General features: G+C 40.9%; 3 protein-coding genes across 6 annotated transcripts; all 3 read right to left on the bottom strand.

Moving 5' to 3' along the window:
• Nucleotides 1-167: 167 nt before the first annotated feature.
• Nucleotides 168-7169, bottom strand: stambpb (STAM binding protein b). Of its 4 annotated transcripts, XM_064347418.1 has the most exons (11): nucleotides 6860-7169; nucleotides 5917-5980; nucleotides 5186-5415; nucleotides 4893-4968; nucleotides 4570-4665; nucleotides 3558-3936; nucleotides 3076-3200; nucleotides 2694-2831; nucleotides 2126-2238; nucleotides 1715-1814; nucleotides 168-1548 (listed from the first exon to the last, which is right to left on the bottom strand). In XM_064347418.1, the coding sequence occupies exons 3-11, from the start codon at nucleotides 5386-5388 to the stop codon at nucleotides 1492-1494; spliced, it is 1287 nt and encodes a 428-aa protein (XP_064203488.1). In that variant the 5' UTR covers nucleotides 5389-5415; nucleotides 5917-5980; nucleotides 6860-7169; the 3' UTR covers nucleotides 168-1491. The 4 variants fall into 4 exon arrangements, with proteins under 4 accessions (XP_064203488.1, XP_064203489.1, XP_064203487.1 ...); XM_064347419.1 differs by lacking the exon at nucleotides 5917-5980 and having other exon boundaries at nucleotides 6845-7169; XM_064347417.1 differs by lacking the exon at nucleotides 5917-5980 and having other exon boundaries at nucleotides 6860-7168.
• A 2042-nt stretch (nucleotides 7170-9211) lies between these two features.
• Nucleotides 9212-13014, bottom strand: LOC135260338 (RNA/RNP complex-1-interacting phosphatase-like). The gene is made up of 9 exons (XM_064345577.1): nucleotides 12381-13014; nucleotides 12071-12146; nucleotides 11785-11916; nucleotides 11119-11242; nucleotides 10653-10713; nucleotides 10471-10517; nucleotides 10268-10343; nucleotides 9609-9727; nucleotides 9212-9489 (listed from the first exon to the last, which is right to left on the bottom strand). The coding sequence occupies exons 1-9, from the start codon at nucleotides 12653-12655 to the stop codon at nucleotides 9212-9214; spliced, it is 1188 nt and encodes a 395-aa protein (XP_064201647.1). The 5' UTR covers nucleotides 12656-13014.
• Nucleotides 13015-14518: 1504 nt separating this feature from the next.
• Nucleotides 14519-17761, bottom strand: tgoln2 (trans-golgi network protein 2; the record flags this gene model as incomplete). Its single annotated transcript, XM_064345576.1, has 4 exons — nucleotides 14519-16013; nucleotides 16279-16362; nucleotides 16642-16868; nucleotides 17074-17761. Coding segments are annotated over 4 exons (1005 nt in total), but the record flags the coding sequence as incomplete, so codon positions are not given.
• Nucleotides 17762-22901: the final 5140 nt, after the last annotated feature.

Raw genomic sequence — 22901 nt, 5'->3', positions numbered from 1 at the left:
TGAATCTATCCTGTGCCTCACTCACAGGGTCTCTGTATGTCCATGGCTTCTCTTCAATGATGTTACTGTCCATGGCGTGCATCTGCTTACTATAGGTTCTTAATCAATACAAAAACAGCATAAAATAACTGCAGAAAGTAAAACATTTCAAAGGACCACACAAAAAATAAAGATAGATATGTTGTATTTGGATGGTTACCATAGGTCCCAACTTCTCAGTTAAACATTACTATATACAGTATACTCCTTCACTTCAGCACACCTGCATTAACACCTGTATCTACCTGCCCAGAAGTGTAAGAGTTGGATATAATTTAACTTTTAATACATTTTTAGCCAGAGGGGAGAAAGGACAATTTGCTGAAATGTAAGGTATCATTATTACCAAGGGTCTTCTACAGTGGGCATGTTGTTTTACTACAAAATGAAAAAGTCAGGAGTACGCCCATTTGACAACCTCAACATCACAGTCACTACTAAACAATATAATATACAGACATATGCTCACACATCTACCATGTATAGTAAGTATAATACATGTCTGCATAGGCCACAAATTAAAGTTGAATGCTTTCTTGAGTGCTTGGTTTTCAGTGCTTATAGTATGAAAATGAAACAGAGTAACCAAAGATGCAGGTAGTGCTGAGGTTTCATAGTCACCCTACTGAGACTACATCTACTCAAAAAAATTAATTACTATGAATGATGCCTAATGCAAAGTAAATTAATCAGTTAAGGTCATGGGGATTTAAAACAAATCAATGTCTTTTGTGGGTAGTAATTAAAACAAGACACTCCATAATGTTTTTTCATAACAGTCTTACATTTATGTTGTTCAAGCGGAACATTAAACTGCAGAAGATATTTTGCAGAATGTTAGTGTCTCAAACGAACAAAAACTTAAAGAAAGCTTTTAAATACATTGATTCACCCTTTTTCCTTGAAGATAATGCTTAGAAATAAAAAAAACCCATTTGACAAACAAGCGGTATTGAGAAGAACCCCCTGAAGCAGAGATTCACAAGATCATGTGAATCGGATCTTGTGGGACTTGAGCAGACACCCTGATACATAACGGCTCTTATACAGGTCCAGGTGTTCGTGGGCACAAGCTAGTAGTTCATCTAGCTTTCTGACCATATGGCGGAGGGGGGGGGGGGGTGCTTAGAGTGCATTAAGACAACCAGAGAAGGCATAAGAGTTTCAAGATGGTCCCTGGAATCAGGCTCTCGTATCTCTGTACCTCTGGGCCCATTTCTTCTGCATGAGCCGTAGGGTGCGATTTATTTATTATTTATTATTTCTTTTTTCTGTTTTTGAGAACGTTTTTTCGAAGGCTGAGCCCTCGGCCTGACAAGCTGCCGAACCCGTCCGAGAAAAGAAGACACGGCTGTTATATGGCAAATAAAATCACTTGGTTTTGCAGTGGGGCCAGTCCCCACGTTGCGGTGGACTGGACGTAAAAAGGCACAGGGAGGGTGTGGCTATGGATCACCGCAGGTCCAGTACAGTCACACTGCTGTCCGTGATGTCCACGTGTCCTCCAGCCTGGGGACAAACAGAGGGTTGGGTCAGGGACATCTGGGATATAAGATGCAGGGCTGAATTCAGAAAGGGTAAGATTGCTGTGTAAAATGCTGGGAGTTTGAAAGTTAATTCAGTACATTGACACCATAAAACTACAAGACAGCAGTTGACGTGCTATTCTACTCACAGAGAACAGTGGGGGTTCTTTGGGGTGGGGGTGGAAGCCTTTCTGCTTGCAGGACGAGATCTCATCCATTCCATAGTCTGTGAGCCGGAAGTATCCAGTCCTAGAACACACACAAATGGAAACAAAAAGCTTACAAACGAGGTTGTGACATAATGTAACGCATACACACACGCACGCACACATGCTCACACCAACAAAGCAATGGTAATGACACAATGACGGATCAAGTAACAGATCTTTTTTTATCTTTAGAGGTCATGAATACCCTAAACATAAAATTGAAACTGAAATAGCATACTTAAAATTTCAGACAAAATAAGGTTTCATGCGGTTGCTTTCACAATGTAATAATCACAGTCAAACATCAAAAAAATGACCCTTTAAGTTGCAAGAACCCCTGATGGGACTCACTCGTTGAACTTTGGGGAGCAAACGATTGCAATGGATTCCGGCAGCATCATCTGGTAGGAACAGTGAGTGTGCAGGTCCACACTGGACAGGAAGGCAGTCTGTGTGGGGTGTGTCTACACACAAAAAAGGAAGTGTGTGGTCATCTTCACTGTCCTATTACATGGACAGACCTCACACTGTGTCATCTCCCATTCAAAGAGCCAGAAAGCACAAGGTGGGCACTGTATTTCAGAGTTTAATTTGTATTTCAGATTAGTATATAAGTGTACACTATATTTAATAAATTATAGGGTATCTTTAAAGTGTGAGTACGGTTTTGTATTGCATGTTCCAATACCACAAACTAAGGTAACAGATGTTTAATATTTTCAAAGGGTGGAAATGCTTGAAGAAGCTTTGAGTGAAATATCTGCTATGGTAGATAGTAGATATGGTAGATCATATGGTAGATATTCCACTAACACATGACCTAAATCAGGGATATAACTCCAGTCCATCTAAAAACTTCTAGGACCAGAGCTGCACAGCCCTGCCCGAATGCAAAGTAGAGAGCTGCACGGGGGCTCACATGGATCCAGCCCAGGGTGATGAGATTGTACTGATCCTGGATCAGGAAGAGCTCCTCTTCGTTCTCCGTGTCGCAGAAATCAGGCCCTCCACACTGTTTGGGCACGATCACGTGGGTCACCGTGAAGGCATTCTGAGTCTGAAACACGCACACACACACGCACACACACACGCACGCACACACCCACCCACACACCCACACACCCACACACACACACACACACACACACACACACACACACACACACACACACACACACACACAAAACTTAATGTTCAGTTCAGTCAGGCCTTTAAATGCACACATGCGCACACATTCTCTGAAGCCCAAAATACTTATTACTTGCAGGAAAGGGTGTGACTAAGAGACTTTAAATGCGTACCAGTTTACCGCAGAGGATGCCGCAAGTCTCCACTGCCCGTATTGTGTTGGCATCCGCCAGCTTAAGGAACTTCTGACAGAGCTCAGCGGGTACCACCAACTGCCGCAGTCCATCCACCATAACATCTGGAAGCAAGTGAACACACACACACACCGGTATGAGGCCCAGGTTTCAGTCAGTGGGACTGTTCTATAAACACCTGTTCTCTGTAATTTGCAACACAGCATCACCATTCAACAAATCCCTTCACCTCAGTCAACCCAGCAATGTAAATGTCCAAATAAAAGAATACAGTTACTGTACACATAGCCCACAGTTGTTAAAAACATGATTGCTATAATTAGGTTTTCCAAAACTGGACTTAAGCATGTCAGTTTCATCGTTAGTGTGATTGTGGTCAATTTAATTTTTTTTTTAATTGTGGACATTTGTAATGTGAGTCTAATTTGCACTAATGACAAACCCAAAATCAGCGTGCTTACTGTTTCCAGTGCTACCCAGTGACCCGGGCTTGAGAGAGCGGTCGAATATGGGGGGCGCTGCAGGGAGAGCCGAGGGGCTGGTTTTGGTGGGAGTGTTTTCTGGGCTCTGTGGGGGGGTGGGCGTGGCCACGATGGACTGCGGGGGTCCCTGGACACCCGGGAGGAGGGGGCCATCGATCGGGGGGGCGCCGGGGCCCTTGAACTCCTGGACGATCCGCTGGCGCTCCTTCTCCAACTCCTGCCGCCGGATCATCTCCTCGAAGGCGGTGAACTGCTCCTGCTCCTTCTGCCGCTTCTGCATCTCAGCCACCCGCTGCCTTTCAGCGTCCAGCTCCCTCTGCCGCGACAGCTCTCGAGCCAGGGCCGCCTCCTCCGCTTTCTATTACACACACGCGTGCACACAGACACACACACACACAGGTACAGAGACACGCACACACAGACACACACAGATACACACAGACACACACAGACACACACAGGTACAGAGGTACAGAGACAGACACACACACACACAGGTACAGAGACACGCACACACAGACACACACAGATACACACACACACACAGGTACAGAGACAGACACACACACACACAAACATACACACAGGTGCAGACACATACATACACGTGCATACGCACAGACACACACACACACATATACACACAGGTACAGACACACACATACACGTGCATACGCACAGACACATGCACAGACACACACACACACACACACGTGTTCAGGTTACAACAGGTTTGGCTCAGGACTTGCTGCCACTTTCTGCACGACTCTGCATTAACTCACATGTGCACTGATTTTTAGACTTGGCTGAAGGGGTTTGCTCTTAAATAATGTAATGTCTTCTATTGCAATGTAATCCACTATTACCCATCAATGTGCCCAGTACGTAAACTGTAGACCTGTCCACGAGAACAATATTGATAACCGCAGCAAAAAAAACAAGACTACTTCAATTGAGCTGAATATCTCCGCTCTGTGCCACGAGTACATACCCTTTTAATAAGATACTCTGCATACTCCTTCTCATACTGCTTCAAAAGGCCTTTCTTCAGCTCCTCAGCTTGGGGAAAGGCTACTTCTTTCAGCTTCTGTGAAGCGATAGAGTAAAACAAATAGAGCACATGTTGACCAAGAAACGTTTGCATATTTAGCGCACATACACTTTTTACTGTTCACTCGTTGATAAGAGACTAAGCACATTTCATTATGCAACATCTATTCCCATATCTTAATCGCTTTCTTGATGCACAAACGAAACACTGTGCATTTTGAGAGTGAAAATGTGCAGTGATGTAGGCACACTTGTTCCGCCCACCTTCATCGTGTCCTTCTTCTCTGGAATGTTGGCGGTTTTGTAGTCCCGATGCTTAGGAAGTTTCTCAAAGAAAAGCCTGGAAACAGAAGTCAAATCATTTTACACCGCATGATGGAAGTCACATTTTTTCTAGGGTCTCTTGTGGAAAAAAAAAATATATATTATCACCATGGCACTACCTGATAACACTAATTATAAATAAACTAATACAAAAAACATAACCGTAAAAAGACCCAAGTTGTTGGCGTACCTTGGTCATTTCTGCTAGAAAGCGGACGCAGGCAGTTACTTACGTGATGTACTTGTTGTAAAGCACAAAGGCGTGCTCTGCGTTCCCCTCCTCAGTGTACACGTTCGCCATGCGGATCATTTCCATGCCCGAGCGGAAGTAACGGCGAGGGGGCACGTCCTCGTTGATGTCTACCGAGCTGCCCTTCTTGGTGAGGGCACGCACCCGCTCCACTGGCAGCAAACTCACGTCGTTGTGGTCTGCCATGGTGGAAACCGATCCCTCGGTGACACCCTTTCGACATGGAACAAACAGAACTATAGTTTGAGCTGCATTAATAAACACCAAAGCAAGAACAGCAAAACAAGCGACCCACCAATGACCAACTAATATTATTCGCACTTGAACTTTCTACAGTTTGGGGAGAATTGAGGAGATCATGGAAGATGCGGAAGGAACATTTGTCACTATTGGACAGCTGCACAAGAGCCAATTAGTTTGGCAGTGGCTTTGTGACACTGGTGAGACTTGCTGATTAAAACACATCATGCAAATCAGAAATATTTTAGTTCTTATGCTTATATCATAACAATGGTATTTATGCATGTGTTAAAACTACCATGAGCCATATTTCTTGAATGTTTCTCACGTTTTAAAAAAAAGGACATTTCTACATAGTAATCCAACTTTTCCAGTACGGATTGACTGAGAGGCAGATATCAGATTGAGTGTACGAAGGACCGTGTATAACCAAGACAGACACACATTTCTACCGCAGGTGTTGAGTTGGCCTACCTGAACTATATGTTGCCACCTTGCCCACGTACTACTATTTATTCCTACTCATCCTCGAACACTTCTAAAGTAACAATATTAAAATGGTGCAATAGAATAGAGTGAAGGGTAGCAATTATCATACATTAACATTTTCACACAAATTCATAATGTAATCTAGTCTAATGGTGGGGTCTTACTCAACTTGTTTTACACTTAAATGAATCTGGTTGGTCGATGAAGTCAGCAATAGAAGGAAAGGAGATTTAACGATATAACTAAACGGAATGAGTCTCGAAACACACACCAGAAACGTGTTCGTTTAAACAAATTAAAGGAAATTTCAGAAGGATCAGTATCTCGTTGAAGAAAAGCACGATACTGCTATTCGGTCTTATTTTGGAAAAGCATGCATTTTCTGAGATAAAGCCGCGTTAGCAGCATCTCTTGCCCATGAAACAAATTTCACATGTATATAATGTCCGTTGAATCCGTGTAAACTAGCGAAAGTTAACAGCCATCTACAGTTAACAAACCAACTACAAGCCTGTACAGTAACTGTAGATCTAGCGCCAAATGATTACTAGCTGACGTTAGACTGCCTAACCAATGATTATTTTGACTAAATTAAGTCGATAATGTAAAAATGAACAACGGACTTCCTTAAATTATGACAAGTCCATTGCAGGATTTCCATTAGCTAAGCGTGCGAATATTATCTACACTACACAGCTACCTATCTATATACATATGCTAACGTTAGCCAAGCGTCATCAAACAGCAGGCTAGCTACCACTAGTCCAATCCCCACTATGCACCCCCGCCACCGCAGATCCTTGAGATAGCTAGTTAACATTACACGACTGTCTTGGAAAAGCCCGAATTAGAGCTAGCTAAATTTATTAGCCAGTTTAAAACTGAATGGCTATTTTTCTAGTTAGCTAGTTACCTTGAATGGGCTTACCTGCGAACTGTCAGTATCAGTTGTAATTTAACTCGCAAGCTAGCCGAGCTAGCAAACTAGCTATGTTTCCCTATTGCTATGGTGTCAAGTAGCTAGCGAGCTAGCTAATTTGAGATAATAAAGTTAGCTAGCTGGCTAACTAATTTAGCCGAACACTGTAATGCATTCCATGTGAATTTTCATTCAGCGTCCAGTTAGCTAACAAGAGAAAGAAAACGGAAAATCAGTTCGCAAGGTAACGACCTAAAAATGTAGTCTATTTACTGCTAAACAGCAATTCCTGTTCCTGTTTCGCAGCCTATCGAAAGCTTCTAGAAATCAGATGAGTGTGACGCAAAACTTATCTAGACGCAACTACCACTAGAGGGCGCGCCTTGTCTTTAAGGTGCATTTAGTCCAAGAAGTCAAAACTTGCATTTTCATTAGCTGGGTGTGGGTCGTGAATTTTATTTTTAGGTGTCAGGTGTGGCACTGTACTTCCCTTGCAATACTTCGTGTGACTCTGAATAGAAGGACATGTAATTTCAGAACGGGCTTTATTACTAGAATCACGGAATATGGATTCCAGGCGCAACAAGGAATTGTTTAACAGTTGCCAAAGCTGAGGAATGTTCCACAGACATTCCAATCATTTTAGCTATAACTGCTGTATTGTTTGACATTGAGGACATTTTTGTAATCCAGATGTCAGTAAAGATTACACATTGCAGGAGTTCAATTGGGTTTCAAGTGTTTATTATTATTATTGGTTACAAATATAATTTCTGATACGACATTTCTTGTGTACTTCATAGGGCTATCATAATAATGCCCCAATTTAAAACTAATGTATTTCATGCCTGTATGTATTCTTACAAGGGCACATACTTACCCTGGTACAGTGGGTATTTCATTTGACACTGAACCACTCAAAAATTGAACTTAATAGGATAAATGCTTTGTGGTAATGTTCTGCCGTTTTCTAGATTTTTGTCGGGCAAAATGTTTCCAGCATTGATAATTCTACATTGTATGCCATGGCACACAGAAACACACAGAAAGGCTGATCACATTGTATTATGTAAAAAATTTTTTATTTCTAAATCACATGATCTGATTATCATTACATTAGTGCAGTAGCGATATATATTAGACATTTTAACCTAAAAGCATAATGATGTATATATTTAACACATAAGAACCATGCCTTCACTATTCTTTCTTCCTCTAAATATATTCATTCTTACCTACAACTGATTATTGCACAGTATTACCAGTATCTGACTAAAAAGAACACTTTACTATCTGGTCAGACGACCACATGTTATTCCAGATCAGGTTATCTAGACCTTCTAGGGTCATGGCATCACAGTTTGATCAACTGTCTCTGTTCATTATCTCTTATGCAAGATAGACTGGGGTAGTGCTCCACACTCAAGGCTATGGCAAGGACACATGCTTCCTTTTTGAATATTTTAGGAAAAAAAAAATTCTTAGCACGGTCTTGGTATTGGACGCCCACCACAGGAGTTTAGAAAACAATGGGAACAAAGAAATACAGTGGTAACTGAAAACATGGGGGAAGCAGGTGAGGTGAGGCTTTTATAAAATATGTAGACAAGTCTATGTAAGGCTGGTACAGATAAAGTTATTCTATTTTACTATTCGATGGTATTGGTTTAAATCATATACACAGTACAGAAATTAATATGTTGATAAACATGTCTATACTATCTCACAGTCAGTAGAAATTTACTTTCGTACTTGTGTACTTTTAACAAAGTGAAATTTTGGGAAGCTGTGAAACCTATTGTTTAATATAAATATAAAATTAATGCTCAGGCGCCGTTAATGTGTGTAATAACTTGTAAGAAAAATAAATAAAAGTAATGCAGCACAGCAGGGAAATACAGTGATAACAACCTGACCTCCATTGGTCACATTGTATCTTCCATGGTTAAGACTGTGCAGTGCACTACAGTCAAAATGGGCAATAAAGAATGAAACATATCCCCAATATTTGCTATATAGGCTCAGTTAAAATGCAAAAAAATGTATAAATCTGATTTTTTTTTTTAACTATAGTTAAGACCGAAGTCTAAAATTTTAAAAATAGCCATTTCCCTAAAGCATCCAAACACAGCCAGCAAATAAAAGAATACTGGCTAGTTATAATGATCAGCTAGTTTCCCCAGGCCAAAAATTTAGACAGATTACTTTTTCAGCTTTTGAACCAAACCAAAATGACACGCCACGTTCTACGGCCATGTTTTACACTGCAACAATCTCGTCTGTCAATCTGTCAAACTGCCCATAAAAGAGGATTACTTATGCGTTCTGAAGCTGTGAGCTGTGCAGACTGGGACTATAGAGTTACGGTGTGAGAGAAAGGGCTCCAGTCTCTTCCGGTTTAGACCGGTTCCCCTTGTTCTTTCTGTGGCGCTGCTTGCGAGGCTTCCCCTGGGCTGGCTGTGGTTTCTCTGGAGGGCCGTGCGGACAGCACGGGGAGCGCTCGCCCAAGGCTGCTCCACCGCTGGGGTCCTGCTCTGCCCCAGAACAGCCTGGCAGCGCGGGGCAAGGAGGGGGACCGGGGTGCTGAGGCCTGCCGCGGTCCAGCTCGCTCAGTGAGGAGGCTCGCGACAGGACTGACTCTGATTTAATGACGATGAAGACACATGGAACAAAGGAATACTACTTCATGGACATTTCAATTTACGGCTCAGAACACCAATGGTAAGAAAGAAATACTAAGCATCATGTACATGCTCACTTGGATGAAAAGATAAAACATTGTCAAAGTGTGAGCATCTACAGACAGGAGGGCCAACTTGACTACAGCCAGCACTGCCCCAAATAGGATCCTGGTCTGGCTCCTCCATGCCCTTGTTGCTGGGTGAAATGGAATCATTCTGTTCACATCACTGCACCATCACACTTTTCTGTTTTTCAGTAAATTCCAGAACAATGAACAGGGGACCTTTCATTGATATAACAGTACCAAGCACATACATACCAGCAACAAAATGGAGGATAACGTTATTTTGTCGTCTCCATCACTGAAAATTATACACATATGCACCACAAACCCTTTCCTTTGACACAAAACTCAAATATTTTATAACACAGAGTTTTTGCCATCTTGCATCAAAGTGCAATACATTTGTTTTTCAATATGCAGGTCTAATGCTTTTTACTAATTAAGCCTCCAGGAAAGTATTGATATGGACTTTTTTAACCTCTTGCCGAATTCACTGTAACCTGCAGAAAACTTTAAAACATCTGACAAAATTTCTGTACGACAATTTGGTAGGAACAATGATTGCGGTCATCTGTGATCTATGGTCAAATGAAAATAAAAATGTTCTTCAGAACAAAGTGTTCTACACTTCTTCTAAAGGTTAAAGTGTATGATTTAACGCTCAGTCTTACCTCCGCTCTCGCCTAGAGAACAGGTCGTCAAGGTAGTTCTTTCTCTCTATGCGATGGCCCCTCGACCTGTTGAACACTGAAGGAAGAGTAGGAAAGACTAAAGCGGCCTCTCGCAGTTAACCATATCTTTTCTTCCACAACTCAGTTTACAAAAAAAAATATATCCCTCTGGATTATTTATTTGTTTAAAACTCCATACTCACATGCGACCGCTTTACTTGGAATCATCCCTTCAACATCAATTAGATACCTTCATATGGAAACCCAAAGAGAAACCCAAAAAGGTAAAGCAAAAAAAATCAGAAAAATTATCAGCAAAGTTATAAAAGTTAGATCATTTTCCAAACCAGTCTGAATTTGACTGCAGAAGCACTCCAACACCAACCTGCACACAAGATAACCAGTGCGATTCAACCCATGGGTACAATGTACACCAATCAGCTTGTCTGAAAAGAAAAGAACACTTATTACCAACCTTCTGCTTCAGAGTCACTTACACATTTAAATTAGCATAATTGACTAGAGGGAATGCCTACAACATTTAATAAACAAATGCGCATAAACAACCATCATGGAACATGTTCAAATATTGGGGGAAAAAAAGATTTGCATAGTTTATTGAACCAGCAGGTGTCCGAAATGAATCTGTATCAAGTCCTTTATCAGAGTTGGTCTATAAACTATTTGCAACCCAACAAGTTGTGAACCAAAGCAATTTTTCCAGACACAATACTTAATCTTTGGGAATGTAACGGTTAATTTCAAGTGCAAGCATGTAGCACAGAAAAAACTGATGCACCACTGAAATGTCCTGGCTTCAAATCTGTCCTGTTCTGTAGTACAATACTAACCGTTGTTTTCATTTTCCTGCAGAAATCTGTACACAGCCTTTTTAAAACTCAGGATAGTTGGGTCACTTGGCACTCGATGTCCAGCAGTGAGTATCTTCAGATACTGCACACTGTCTGGCAAATCCTTCAGTGAAAATGAAGAGTCTGAGATGAGAATAAGCATTTAAGATACGCTATGAGCTAATAACTGCAGAATCAAATTTAAATGCACATAGCCTACCAGGTTTGTATTACTATAACTGTAAAACAGGGATGCCAAACCTTATGAGAAAATGGCCAGTGTGGGTGCAGGTTTTTGTTTTAGCCTTGATTGAAGACCATGATTAGTTAATGAACTGAATCAGGTGTCGTAGGACTGGGCTAAAACAAAAGTCTGCACCCACATCAGTGCTTTTTTGGATAAAACTTGGCACCCCTGCAGTAAAATCAAATGCAGCTAGATGCCAAACTGGCTTTTTAGTTAATCAATTCTCTTTGTCAAAAAGACACCTTTACTTAATGCTTAACCACACTGGTAACTGATATTATTGACCATTTATAAATGTATATGTAAAAAAAAACCTGCAGTTTATACAATATCTACATTGAGGACTGTTATACAATAGAGAAGTGCATCATGTGCTCATGTGGTGATTCTCAGTGACCGTGTTCAGCAACGGTCCTCACCGTGACATTGTAGTAGCGCGTTGTGAAAGTGAGGTCAATGATGAGGCCCAGCTCTTCCTTCTCTTCCTCTAGCAAATGCACCAGGTCAAAGGGGCCAAAGGCCTCAGAAGGAGGCAAGCAGCTCCTGAGTGACTGCAAAAGGTATTCCTGTTCAGTGACAATATTACCACATACCTGGGTGACACTTGCATGATAAACGCCTTTACTGCAAGCGTTTGGCAGCTGTCAATGTTTTAAACATCCATATTACTCTGCTTTAGAGTTAATTCCGGGGTGCAGCTCTTACCTGTTTTAGGGGAACTTTAAATGCAATGAATCGTGTTCCAGGGATTCTCTTTCCCAATGCTTGGTAATCCATCCATCTGCAGATATTACACATTATAATAAATATAATAAGACTCACGATATATTGACTGATTTCTTTGTGTGCAAAAATGCCAGTCAATCAACATTTACGCAGCGTGGACGATAATCAAGCAGAAAATCAAGCATTCGGTGCGTGACTACTACGCAATCTAGTAATGTTACAAATGGTACTAGTCTATAGCAGGTTTTGTCATAAGAGGACAAAAAGTTAACGGAAACGTCCATGTTACCCGTCAGGAATTTTGTTGTTCTTTTTAGACGACATTTCCCTTGTGCTTGAAACAGAAGTACTCCTCTTATGAAACTCCAATATTGAAGTTGTTGCTGTACTCGGAACTCCGACCAATCTCAGTTCATTAAACCCAGCTAAACTCTGCGAGATGCACAGCCTTAGCGAGCGCCTATCATTTAACTTTCTCGCTAATGAAATGAAAACGTGTTTTGTTCGAAAGGCTCTATAAGTAGTACCTACAAATAAGTTTCCACATTGTGTCAAACAAAACATGGAGGCAATGGCTGGTTGGCGGACTAATGATTCCTGTAAGAGATCGTTTAAAAAGGAGCTAAACTATCAAACAACACTAGCTAACAAACTTGAACGACAATATCAAGGCAAACTTAGCTAAAGCTCGCAAGATGGCTCGCTAGAAATGGAAGCTAAATAAACTATAAAGTCGCCTAGCAAGAACTTATTGACTATGCCTTACAATTGAGTAAGTTATCAGGAACACAAGTAGTGTTATGTCATTTCGTAAGTTTAATTCTATCACGTCTAGGGAGGCATTTAATGAACGAAACAGAAAGGAACCCAAAACCTAGAACCACATCACGATAATACTTTGCAGCATAGTGATGACGTTAAAACTGCCAAACGGAAACCACAGCCTTGATAAGCAGAGGCAGTCATCTTAAAGTTACACGCACGGTCAAAAGATGATATGAATATACAAGACAGAGAAACAAGTTATTGTATGTTAATGATACTTTATTTTAAGTTGAGAGAACATTTTTAAAAGTTTGTATTCACATAGTAAGTACAAGCTTGCCTTTTCCGTTGTTTAACGAACTTGTATTTATAATGCAGTATCATAATTCTGTAACTGCTGGAGGACTCAGCAGTACAATAATATACGCTTCAGATACCACTGATTTCTCATCTTCAATACGTCTGACCCTGAAAATTCACAAATACACAAATTGGTGTTATCAGTTGGTTACTTGGTGTGACTGTACTCAGTTCCTTGAAATTAATGGCGCATTAAATACTAAAAACAAACAGGGTGATGTCCCTTCTCTAAACACATATAAGTGTTTGCAGGATTCACCTGACTGTGTATTGCCATGACATCAGAGTTTAAGATTAAAAGTGAACAAAAGGGGAAAAGGATCCATAAAGAAAAGACTGGAACAAGATTATGTTTCACTGTGCCTCTATAATACAACAAAGAATTGCTCTTGTGAAATTGCCACATGGTTTAAGATATTCACTAATCCGGAACACTATAAGCTCATTAATTTTCTTTGGCAAATGTAGCAAATGCTTTTCCTCTGAAAGTCAAATCATCAGTAGTATAGACTGATGATTATCAATTTTTCACACTAATTAAAAATCAGTATTTTGTGTTTTTCACATTTGTCCACAAGCTTAGTAAATACACTGTGATGGATATGCCACTCCTCCACATTGCTTCAGCTAATATGGGTTACTGAGACTTTCTAAACTGTCCTAGCAGGATATTCAGGTGTAACTGGTTAGAGCACATTTCGTAACACTACACCCCCATCTAAGAAATCTGTAGAAATACCATCATTTTACAGCACCTGTTATGGAACTGTTCCTCTGGGCAATACCACATTTGTACCAGTATGTCCTCTTTCAAAACCTGGGATAAATAAACCTGTGTTCTAATTGGCAAGGAAGATACTGAGAAACAAAGTTAGGAAAGACAGTTTCCTTCCTGGCACCAATGCAGCATTCATTACAATGAAATGACTACTTAAAATTAACAGAGAACCCTTTTCAATTCATTTTAATCATTGATGAATAAAATGTACATTTTAAAGGGAAATGTATACCCCAGGAAATATATACCTTCTTATATATTCTTTTTTAAGAAAATACAATGTATGGATTGTTGACCATTCTGAGCATGGACATGAAAAGGTCTTGTTCTCTTAGCTGTATTTCTATATTGCATGTCTGCCAAAGGCCAGTGAGAGGATGTTGTAAATGTCTAGTGTACATGGTCTGTCTCAACAATGACTGTTGTCCACATTTTTAAATAAATATTCAATACTCCTGTGTTCTCCCGAAGTATTTTCAGTGACCAACAGTCAACTTGTTGGAATAATAGCATTTAACACAAAATTGAATAATTAGATTTATTCAAATTGGTCTCCCACCACAGAAAGAAAACTGACAGATAGTGAACAGTGTTCTTGAAATATTACATAACAGAAGTGACAAAAGTGGCAAAAACCATAGCACGATCAGCTGTATAAAAGCATTCAATTTAAGGTACACATTTGACCCAACATCAGTCCAGTGTTCCAAAAACTTCTGTCCATGTAAATCCCCAATTGCCATTTTCCCCATTTGAATTACACATTCTGACCTACAGCAGAACACATTGATCGGTTTCAAATTTTTATTTATTTACTAAAAGAAAATTTTTTTTTTTTAAAAGGTTAGCTTGGTATACATCATGTACCAATAAAAGCAGACACTGGAACATAATTTAAGTGGATTAATTGGACCAATAAAAGAACAACCACTGCAGGAAGAACCTTGAGATCATCTTAATTTTCACTGAAACTTTACATTAACATACTTCTCGTAATACCTGAAATTCTCAAGTCAAATACCCTTCTTTAAGCATAAAGTGCTGGGCACGAATAAAGCTGAGCACTGTCACATTTTCACTACATTTGGCACACCACAGCAGCATCCAGTACGCCATGTGCTGTCCTACAATTGAAACATTCAAAGACATAACAGAACCAAAATGCTCTCAAATTTTACATCCGCTTGTCCCTAAACCATAAATTGAAACCAGGGTTAATTAGGACATTACGCATTAAACAGTATTTACTCTTCCACAAATATTCCGATAATACCGTAATGTTAGTCCTGAAATCTCATAAATTGTTTCTTAGCATCACTCCACTAACCAGACACTTTACACATTCCACAGGTCATGAAGTAAGAAATTATGAATGAAAAATGACCCCTACCACACCATCCAAAAAAAAGAAAGAAAAATCATTAAAAAAACGAACACCTGTGCCTCAAACACATTTTGTTTTCACTTTCATTACAGTTAACATGGCTTTGTAGTGGCTTTTGAGATCTCTCCAAAGTGAGAACCCCCACCTTACATTCATCAACCTCAGGCATCTTGGTCAAAGTCCATGATTTCCTCCGGAGTTTAAAAAGTATCCTGAGTCAGTGTCTTCAGGTAGAGTCGGTCATTTCCACCAACGGTAAAGTGACAAGCTGCAGAGGCCTCTTACAGTGGCACATTAAAATGTGAAGTGCAAGCAGAGGCATGCTTCTTTTTCCTTCTTAAAATTCTCTTATGTGAGTCTGTTTTACTCTCTGAATAGCCATGCAACAAGCTTCCAGGAACAAAAAAATAATAAGATGTTCTTTTTTAAAAGATTGTCTTAAAAAGAAACAAAAAAAAAATGCAGCACAGGCACATTTTGCAGAAAAAGACAGGGATAAAAAGAATCATCAATATATTATTTAAAAAATAAAATCAATATGTTCAAAGGCAAATCTGATCTTCATGTTTGTTTCTTGATTCTTCCTCTGCATTGTCAATGTTGTGTGCATTTCATTCAAGGCAAATCTTTCAGATCTGAAAGAGAGAAAAAAAACCTCAAATTTACACCTATTAAGGAAAACGATTTTGAACGGTAAGTCCACCTGTAGGGATTTTGCGGCCTGCAAAAAGACACCTGAAAACTTACACTTGGTGCAACAAACAACCACTAGCAACCACTTACCTGTAAAAACTGAAATGGTCAACCCATATGCCTATACTGTAATGGGAGGGGTGCCCCTAGTTTGAAGATGTGCACAAGAAAGCAAATGAAGTGTTGGCAAAAGAATGTTTCTCTTACGTTCTGCTCCAACTTCTGGTACTCTGCAGCTTTGGGCCTACGTGAAGCTCTTGCCCTCCTTCCCTCCACAACATAGGCAATTATCTGACAAGAAACACAACACACAGATATGATGCTTCTAACAATCACAGATATGGGCAGTTTCTCATCAGTTTTTCTTCAGTGAGAGTTATGTGACACGTCACACTGAGTAGCAAAGAACAAATCTTTGACCCGGGAAGGAAAGGCAACAAATAAAAGGAGAGACAGCAAAGTAAACAAATGTATACATTAACAAATAGGAAAATTCCAGTACAATGAAGAGATGAAGACCAAGACCCATGTTTCAGAAGGTAGTGATCTGTTTTTAGAGGGCTGGCTGACCTTGCGTTTGTTGTGATATCCAATGTAGAGCACAGCCACCAACATAGCGGTGGACACCAGGTAGGCAAAGAAGTGGCTGCTTTCTGCTTCGTCTCGATGGAGGGTTGGGATTTCCAGTCTGGGCCTTGGTACCTCCTTGGGGGAGTCCAATTTTCCTTTATCTTCATCAGCGGTATCCTCATCATCATCAGCAAATTCTTCATCGTCATCATCTGTAATTTTACCTCCTCCAGGTAATAATAACAAAACCAGAATTATTATGTGCTGTACATTACATAAACAATCTCAAAGTACTATATGAATGAATTAAAAAATAATACAAACAAATTAGCATATAAACTGAAATTACTCCACCAGTTTTGGCATTTACTGTTGGTTCCTTGGGCACAGACTTAGTTTCTGTTCTTGTTCATTTTGTACAGGTTGGCATACCTTTATCCCCGGCCGGCTGGTTTGCGTCCTCTTCTGACTGTCCAGTGCCCCCGTCCGTCTTGTCTCCACCCCCGTCCGGCTTGTCTGCGCCCCCGTCCGTCTTGTCTCCGCCCTCCTCCGTCTTGCCTGCGCCCTCGTCCGTCTTGTCTCCGCCCCCGTCCGTCTTGTCTGCGCCCCCGTCCGTCTTGTCTCCGCCCCCGTCCGTCTTGTCTCCGCCCCCGTCCGTCTCGTCTCCGCCCTCGTCCGTCTTGCCTGCGCCCCCGTCCGTCTTGCCTGCGCCCCCGTCCGTCTTGCCTGCGCCCCCGTCCGTCTTGCCTGCGCCCTCGTCCGTCTTGTCTGCGCCCCCGTCCGTCTTGCTCTGCGCCCTCGTCCGTCTTGCCTGCGCCCTCGTCCGTCTTGCCTGCGCCCCCGTCCGTCTTGCCTGCGCCCTCGTCCGTCTTGCCTGCGCCCCCGTCCGTCTTGTCTCCGCCCCCGTCCGTCTTGCCTGCGCCCTCGTCCGTCTTGCCTGCGCCCTCGTCTGTCTTGCCTGTGTCCCCGTCCGTCTTGCCAGCGCCCTCGTCCGTCTTGCTTGCGCCCTCGTCCGTCTTGTCTCCGCCCCCGTCCGTCTTGCCTGCGCCCTCGTCCGTCTTGTCTGCGCCCCCGTCCGTCTTGCCCGCGCCCCGTCGTCTTGCCGCGCCCCGTCGTCTTGCCTCGCCCCTCGTCCGTCTTGCCGCGCCCCGTCCGTCTTGCCCGCCCCCGTCCGTCTTGCTCGCGCCCTCGTCCGTCTTGTCCGCGCCCCCGTCCGTCTTGCCTCGCCCCTCGTCCGTCTTGCCTCGCGCCCCGTCCGTCTTGCCGCCCCCCGTCCGTCTTGCCTCGCCCTCGTCCGTCTTGCCTCGCCTGCCGTCTTGCCTCGCCCCGTCCGTCTTGTCTCCGCCCCCGTCCGTCTTGCCTGCGCCCCCGTCCGTCTTGCCTGCGCCCCCGTCCGTCTTGCCTGCGCCCTTGTCTGAGTCAACCGGCTTGGATAACCCGTCGGCCGGCTTGAGCGAGCCGTCGGTCAACTCATTGTTTGGCTTGGTTGCGCCCCCCTCCGATTGGGCTGTGTCCACAGTCCAAAAAATAACAAAAAAGGTCATGACATTAGAAGGATTATTGCACATATATGTAAAACCACAAATACTTCACAAGATCAATGGCTAAATTAGCTAGTTCCCTGCATTGCATTTGAGTTTTCCCCTTAATAATGTTTTGTCGCTAGCCAAATTGTTCTAGTGTAACGATGTGCAAAATCGTTACAGTATTATCATGACAGTGACCTAAAACTCTCAGTAAAACTGCAGTACAGATTTACGTTGCTCTTTAAGCATTAACAAGCCAAACAACATCAGCTAGCTAGATTACATTTTTTCTGAATTTGTTCAGCACAGTGACAATAGTGAACTACTTGACAACAATAAATAAAACCAGTCAAATTTTGCAATCACTCATTCACAGCTAATGACAGCACCACCAGTGGCATGTCGGCCATCTCTTATCCCACAAAACTTGGAACGTTCACAGATGTGTCAGGTTCGCTTACATTTTTCCCCACACATTCCGTGACCATTTGAATAAATATGAATTTTAGCCACAGTATTCTCAATAGTAAATAAAATATAGGGGTTAAATTTAGGTCCAATATGGCCACCATCATTGCAAGCAAAATTTTCAGATCCCAACAACACAGTAAATAATTATAGAAGTCTGCATGTTTTGTGGTAACTGACATTGTCACACAGAACTATGGATTAAGTCTTCCATATAAATATTGTTGGTGTATCTTCCCTGGAGAAATTTCAGGTGAATTAGCCAGCACAATAAACACAATAAATTAAACAATTTGCATAAATTAGGAAATAGAAGAAACAGAACTACAGAAATAACTCATTTAAATATTTTTTCCCTGTGAAAGTAGTTCGTGTGATTTGTTCTGTCCCAGACCAACTAATTAAGGAATCTAAGAGAAGTTACTTTCTGCCAAATTTCAAATACAGCCTACATTTTGTATTTGTAAGGTCTGTGCGATACTATTAGATAACTAATAGACATCGTTATTAACTCACTTTCGTCGAGCATTGGGACGTGAAAATATTACCCTCAAAGCGATCGACCCCTTTGGACCAAAACTGTAATTTACACCTTTATTCTACCAGAATACGGAGCCCCAAACCATCCAATTATTGATATGTCTGATTACGCAATAACAATCGTATTGATTCCGAGACTGTCATCCCAGAGCATCGTTTGGTTTGAGGAGTGACAAAAAAAATAAAACCTGCTGAACCTGCACGCCGTCCATCAGCTTAACATAAGCAAACTGGTTTGGCAGCATATTTTTGATACGACGGAGTGAAAACGTTGTGTGTGTTTATGGAGGCGGTCGTCAGTATTCTGCAGTCATTAGCGCTAACTAAGCACACTACGTTACTAAATGTAACGTTACCCAACTCAAATCAGTTGGCAAGCAAGAAATGTAAACATTCTAAACGTCAAAGTATACAAATAACTAGGTCTAGCTATTTGAAAAGATGTAATACAAATCAAAAGTGCGCTAATCTATCTAATAATACTCTTGACTTCAGACCTACATTAGCCACCTAAATACAGAAGCTAGTACAAAATTAGCCAGCAAGTTAAATATTAGCTAACTGACTACATATGATGTGTCAATACAGACATCCTTTTCAGAAAGCCAAGTTAACATTATTAGCCAATGAAATGGCTGAACTAACGTTACCAATATAACGTTAAGATAGTGACTTAAATTACAAACTAGCCTTAAACGAAATGGCTATCTGGCAAAACGACCATATAGCAAATAACCACCAGTCAACAAAATCAACTGATTGGACGAGCTAACGTGAGCAAGAATTCATGCTAGATAGACTTGCTAGCTAAATTATGCGTTACAGAGTGTTTTGTACCAAGCCAAGATCATGCGGATGTTCAGACGTTGACTAACGACAATAAAATAATTAACCAGCTTTTCTGAAAATGCTTATCGGTAATGAGGTGTGTTGGTTATGGCAGACAACTTAACATTAGCTAGCAGCAAGAAACTAATAGACCCATGCACTTCTCACTGACGTAATATAGCGACACATCGCTAACGTTACTTACCACGGACGCAAACGAGACAGGCCAAAGTAAAAACAATGAATGTTGTCCGCATCATGGCGTTGTAAAGAGGCATCAGAAAAACATATTAATCTGACCTTAGCTAGAAAACGAAATTGACGAACTGTTTAGACTTCCGTCTCATTCGTATTGAAGTTACTATTAGGTAGCTAACGTCATCAGAAATGTGCCGCAAGGGGAAGAGGGTGACATACGCAATAAAAAAAAGACTTTTGGGCCGATTCGATTGGCTGTTACATATCAAGACAGGGTTTTTATGTTCCGCATACGCCTATCGGGAGCTGGCGTTTTTGACGTAGTCTAGCATATATGCATATCCCGGCCTTATACAATTAGATGATATTGTAAGCGATTTTGCAGTTTTAGGAGTCGTAGTGAAATATTTCCAGTCTTACCCCAGTCGGTGCTGAGTTTCTGACAATCTTGTTCTCGTCTTGACCGTTCCGACAAAATCAAACGTTTAATATTATCGTAAATATTTAGTATTGAATCAAAAGGTTTGGATTGTCAGTGACGTGATTTGTAACCATATGCCATCTGTCAATATTTGCGCTGTCTTTAGCCATGTCCAAATGGGATTAGTGTTGCAGGACAACGTCGGTAATGTAATGTACCCTACATATTTTTATCAGTGATGTCAGTGGGCGATCCGGACCGGAAAACCCTTTCCCTTTATTACTACCCATATTAAATGAGGGGTTTGGCTGTTCCCCGTCACACATTCCTACCAGGGAGGAAAAGAAATACAACACACGCATAACGTTATAAGAAACAAGCAAAAACTAGCTACTAGGTGGCACTACTGAGTTTGTCCACTTCTGTCTGTGCACCCCAGGGCCTCTAGCCGAAGATATATTTGACATTCATTGTGATATTAAAAAGCATTCAGGAATTACACCTCACTTCAGCTCTATTTTTTTTTTTACTGAGAGGACGATAACAAGCCCTGTTTCATTTGTACAAGCAAAACTGGATATGAGATTTGGCCATTTGAAAAGTGTGCATGAGTGGCACTGTAGAGCAGTGGGTCCTAACCTCAGTCCTGAAGTACCCCTGTGTATGCTGGTTTACGTTCCAGCCACAAATGCAATTTCAGAATTGTAACTAGTTGTTAATTTTTCTTAATTAGGCGCTTTTCGTGTTTAGAGGGATTATTTATCCTCTTCAACCACATTATGTCAGGAATAGCTGAGTATTCCATGAAGACTTAAATTCCCATGTCCATACTGTGCATATTGTGCTACATTGCAGAAATTACATTAAAAGGTAAATTATTTTTAACGGATCAAATTAAAGACTGAGGTGAGTCAATAGGCTTCTAAAGTCAAAGTGTGGACACCTGGCCACTAAAACTAATCATCTGGAAGATAATGAAGAATTCAAAGACAAAGCAAATGAAAATGAGCCAAACCTGCATTGTGTCAATAAATTTCAGGAAATTAAACATGTTCCGCTACATGTTCAGGGGTCTATTGATTAATCTTGGTCTTTCAATTGGTCCAAAAAGTTTGTTACCTCTTCTATGTAATTTTTTGCAATTAAGCACAATATGAACAAGGGAACTTTATTGTTCATGGCTATCTTTGACATGATGTTGCTTAAGTGGGTTAATAATCCCTCTAAACATGAAAAGCACCTAATTAAGAAAAATGAAAAAACCAGCATACACAGGGGTACTCCAGGACTGAGGTTGGGAACCACTGCTGTAGAGGACTACCAGATGAGCTGTAAAACTCTTGGGGCATAGGTCCTGTGTGATCCAAAGGCTCTGGGGGGGAGCAGGGCGTGTGTTGGGGGGGGGGTTAGGTTGAGTTGCTGGTATTTTTTCTTTAATCGTTAGGTTGGTCTCTCTCCTTCCTAGGCATGGTTTTTGTTTGTTATTTTGGAGTTGGTTAATCCTGAAGTCAATTTTATTCTGTGTTAAAAATTTATATTAAAGAAAATAAATAATATTATTGTGGCCAGTTCAAACTGTGTCAGCTGGGTTCAGTTCTGGTCTGTTGGCTTGTGAGAGAGTTGTTCTTATAACGTTGCATCCCTAACCCTAGATTAGGGACATAAAATGACCTAAATTATTATTATTATATTTATTATTAGCATTATTACATTAGTTATTATGTGTATATTTGTACTGGTAAAATAAATAAATATAATTATTAATCATTTTTGTTATTATCAAGCACTACACATTTTTTACATAATTTTATCTGTTCATCATGACTTACAAAAAAGAAATTTATTTTACAATCCACAACTAAATCCACAATTAAAACAACATCCCAGGTTTCATCATCCAATTGATATAATATAGAGTGTTTAAGAAGTTGACGGAGATTCCTGCACACACGGAACTTTTTTGTAGCAGTTCATGACAGCTGTGATCACTATAGCAGTGCAACATGATTTAAAATCAGCTACAAATCTACACCTCGTTCCCTATCTACATTGGATGATATGCATCCGGATAAAACGTGTGTCCATATAAATTACATTATGTAAGCAAGTTTTTATTTGGTATATAATGAATATTAGAAAATTTAAAGCAGATTTAAAGTCCAATGAGAACATTCCCTTGTTTTTTCCCCCAGTTGTTATTTTTTTCTTCCCTCACTAGCATTGCACAAAGATTTCAAACTTTGAGAGAGAAGAAACAGAATAGCAAAAAAAGGTATCAG

Source organism: Anguilla rostrata, chromosome 8, assembly GCF_018555375.3.
Source record: "Anguilla rostrata isolate EN2019 chromosome 8, ASM1855537v3, whole genome shotgun sequence".
NCBI lineage: Eukaryota > Metazoa > Chordata > Actinopteri > Anguilliformes > Anguillidae > Anguilla > Anguilla rostrata.
The sequence above is the reverse complement of the archived record's forward strand: the minus strand, read 5'-3'. Positions and strand labels throughout refer to the sequence as shown.

Bases quoted from the DNA above. Each gene is read 5' to 3' on its own strand.
- stambpb (XM_064347419.1), bottom strand. From the start codon at position 5,388: ATGGCAGACCACAACGACGTGAGTTTGCTGCCAGTGGAGCGGGTGCGT. The intron at 2,832-3,075 runs GTACGCATTTAA...TGCGTGTTTCAG, and splicing joins GCATCCTCTGCGGTAAACTG to ACTCAGAATGCCTTCACGGT. The intron at 2,239-2,693 runs GTGAGCCCCCGT...TTTTGTGTGTAG, and splicing joins TCACCCTGGGCTGGATCCAT to ACACACCCCACACAGACTGC.
- LOC135260338 (XM_064345577.1), bottom strand. From the start codon at position 12,655: ATGTTTTGTTTGACACAATGTGGAAACTTATTTGTAGGTACTACTTAT. The intron at 10,344-10,470 runs GTGAGTATGGAG...CTCTTCCTTCAG, and splicing joins TCCAAGTAAAGCGGTCGCAT to TGTTCAACAGGTCGAGGGGC. The intron at 9,490-9,608 runs GTGAGCATGTAC...TCATTAAATCAG, and splicing joins TGTTTTATCTTTTCATCCAA to AGTCAGTCCTGTCGCGAGCC.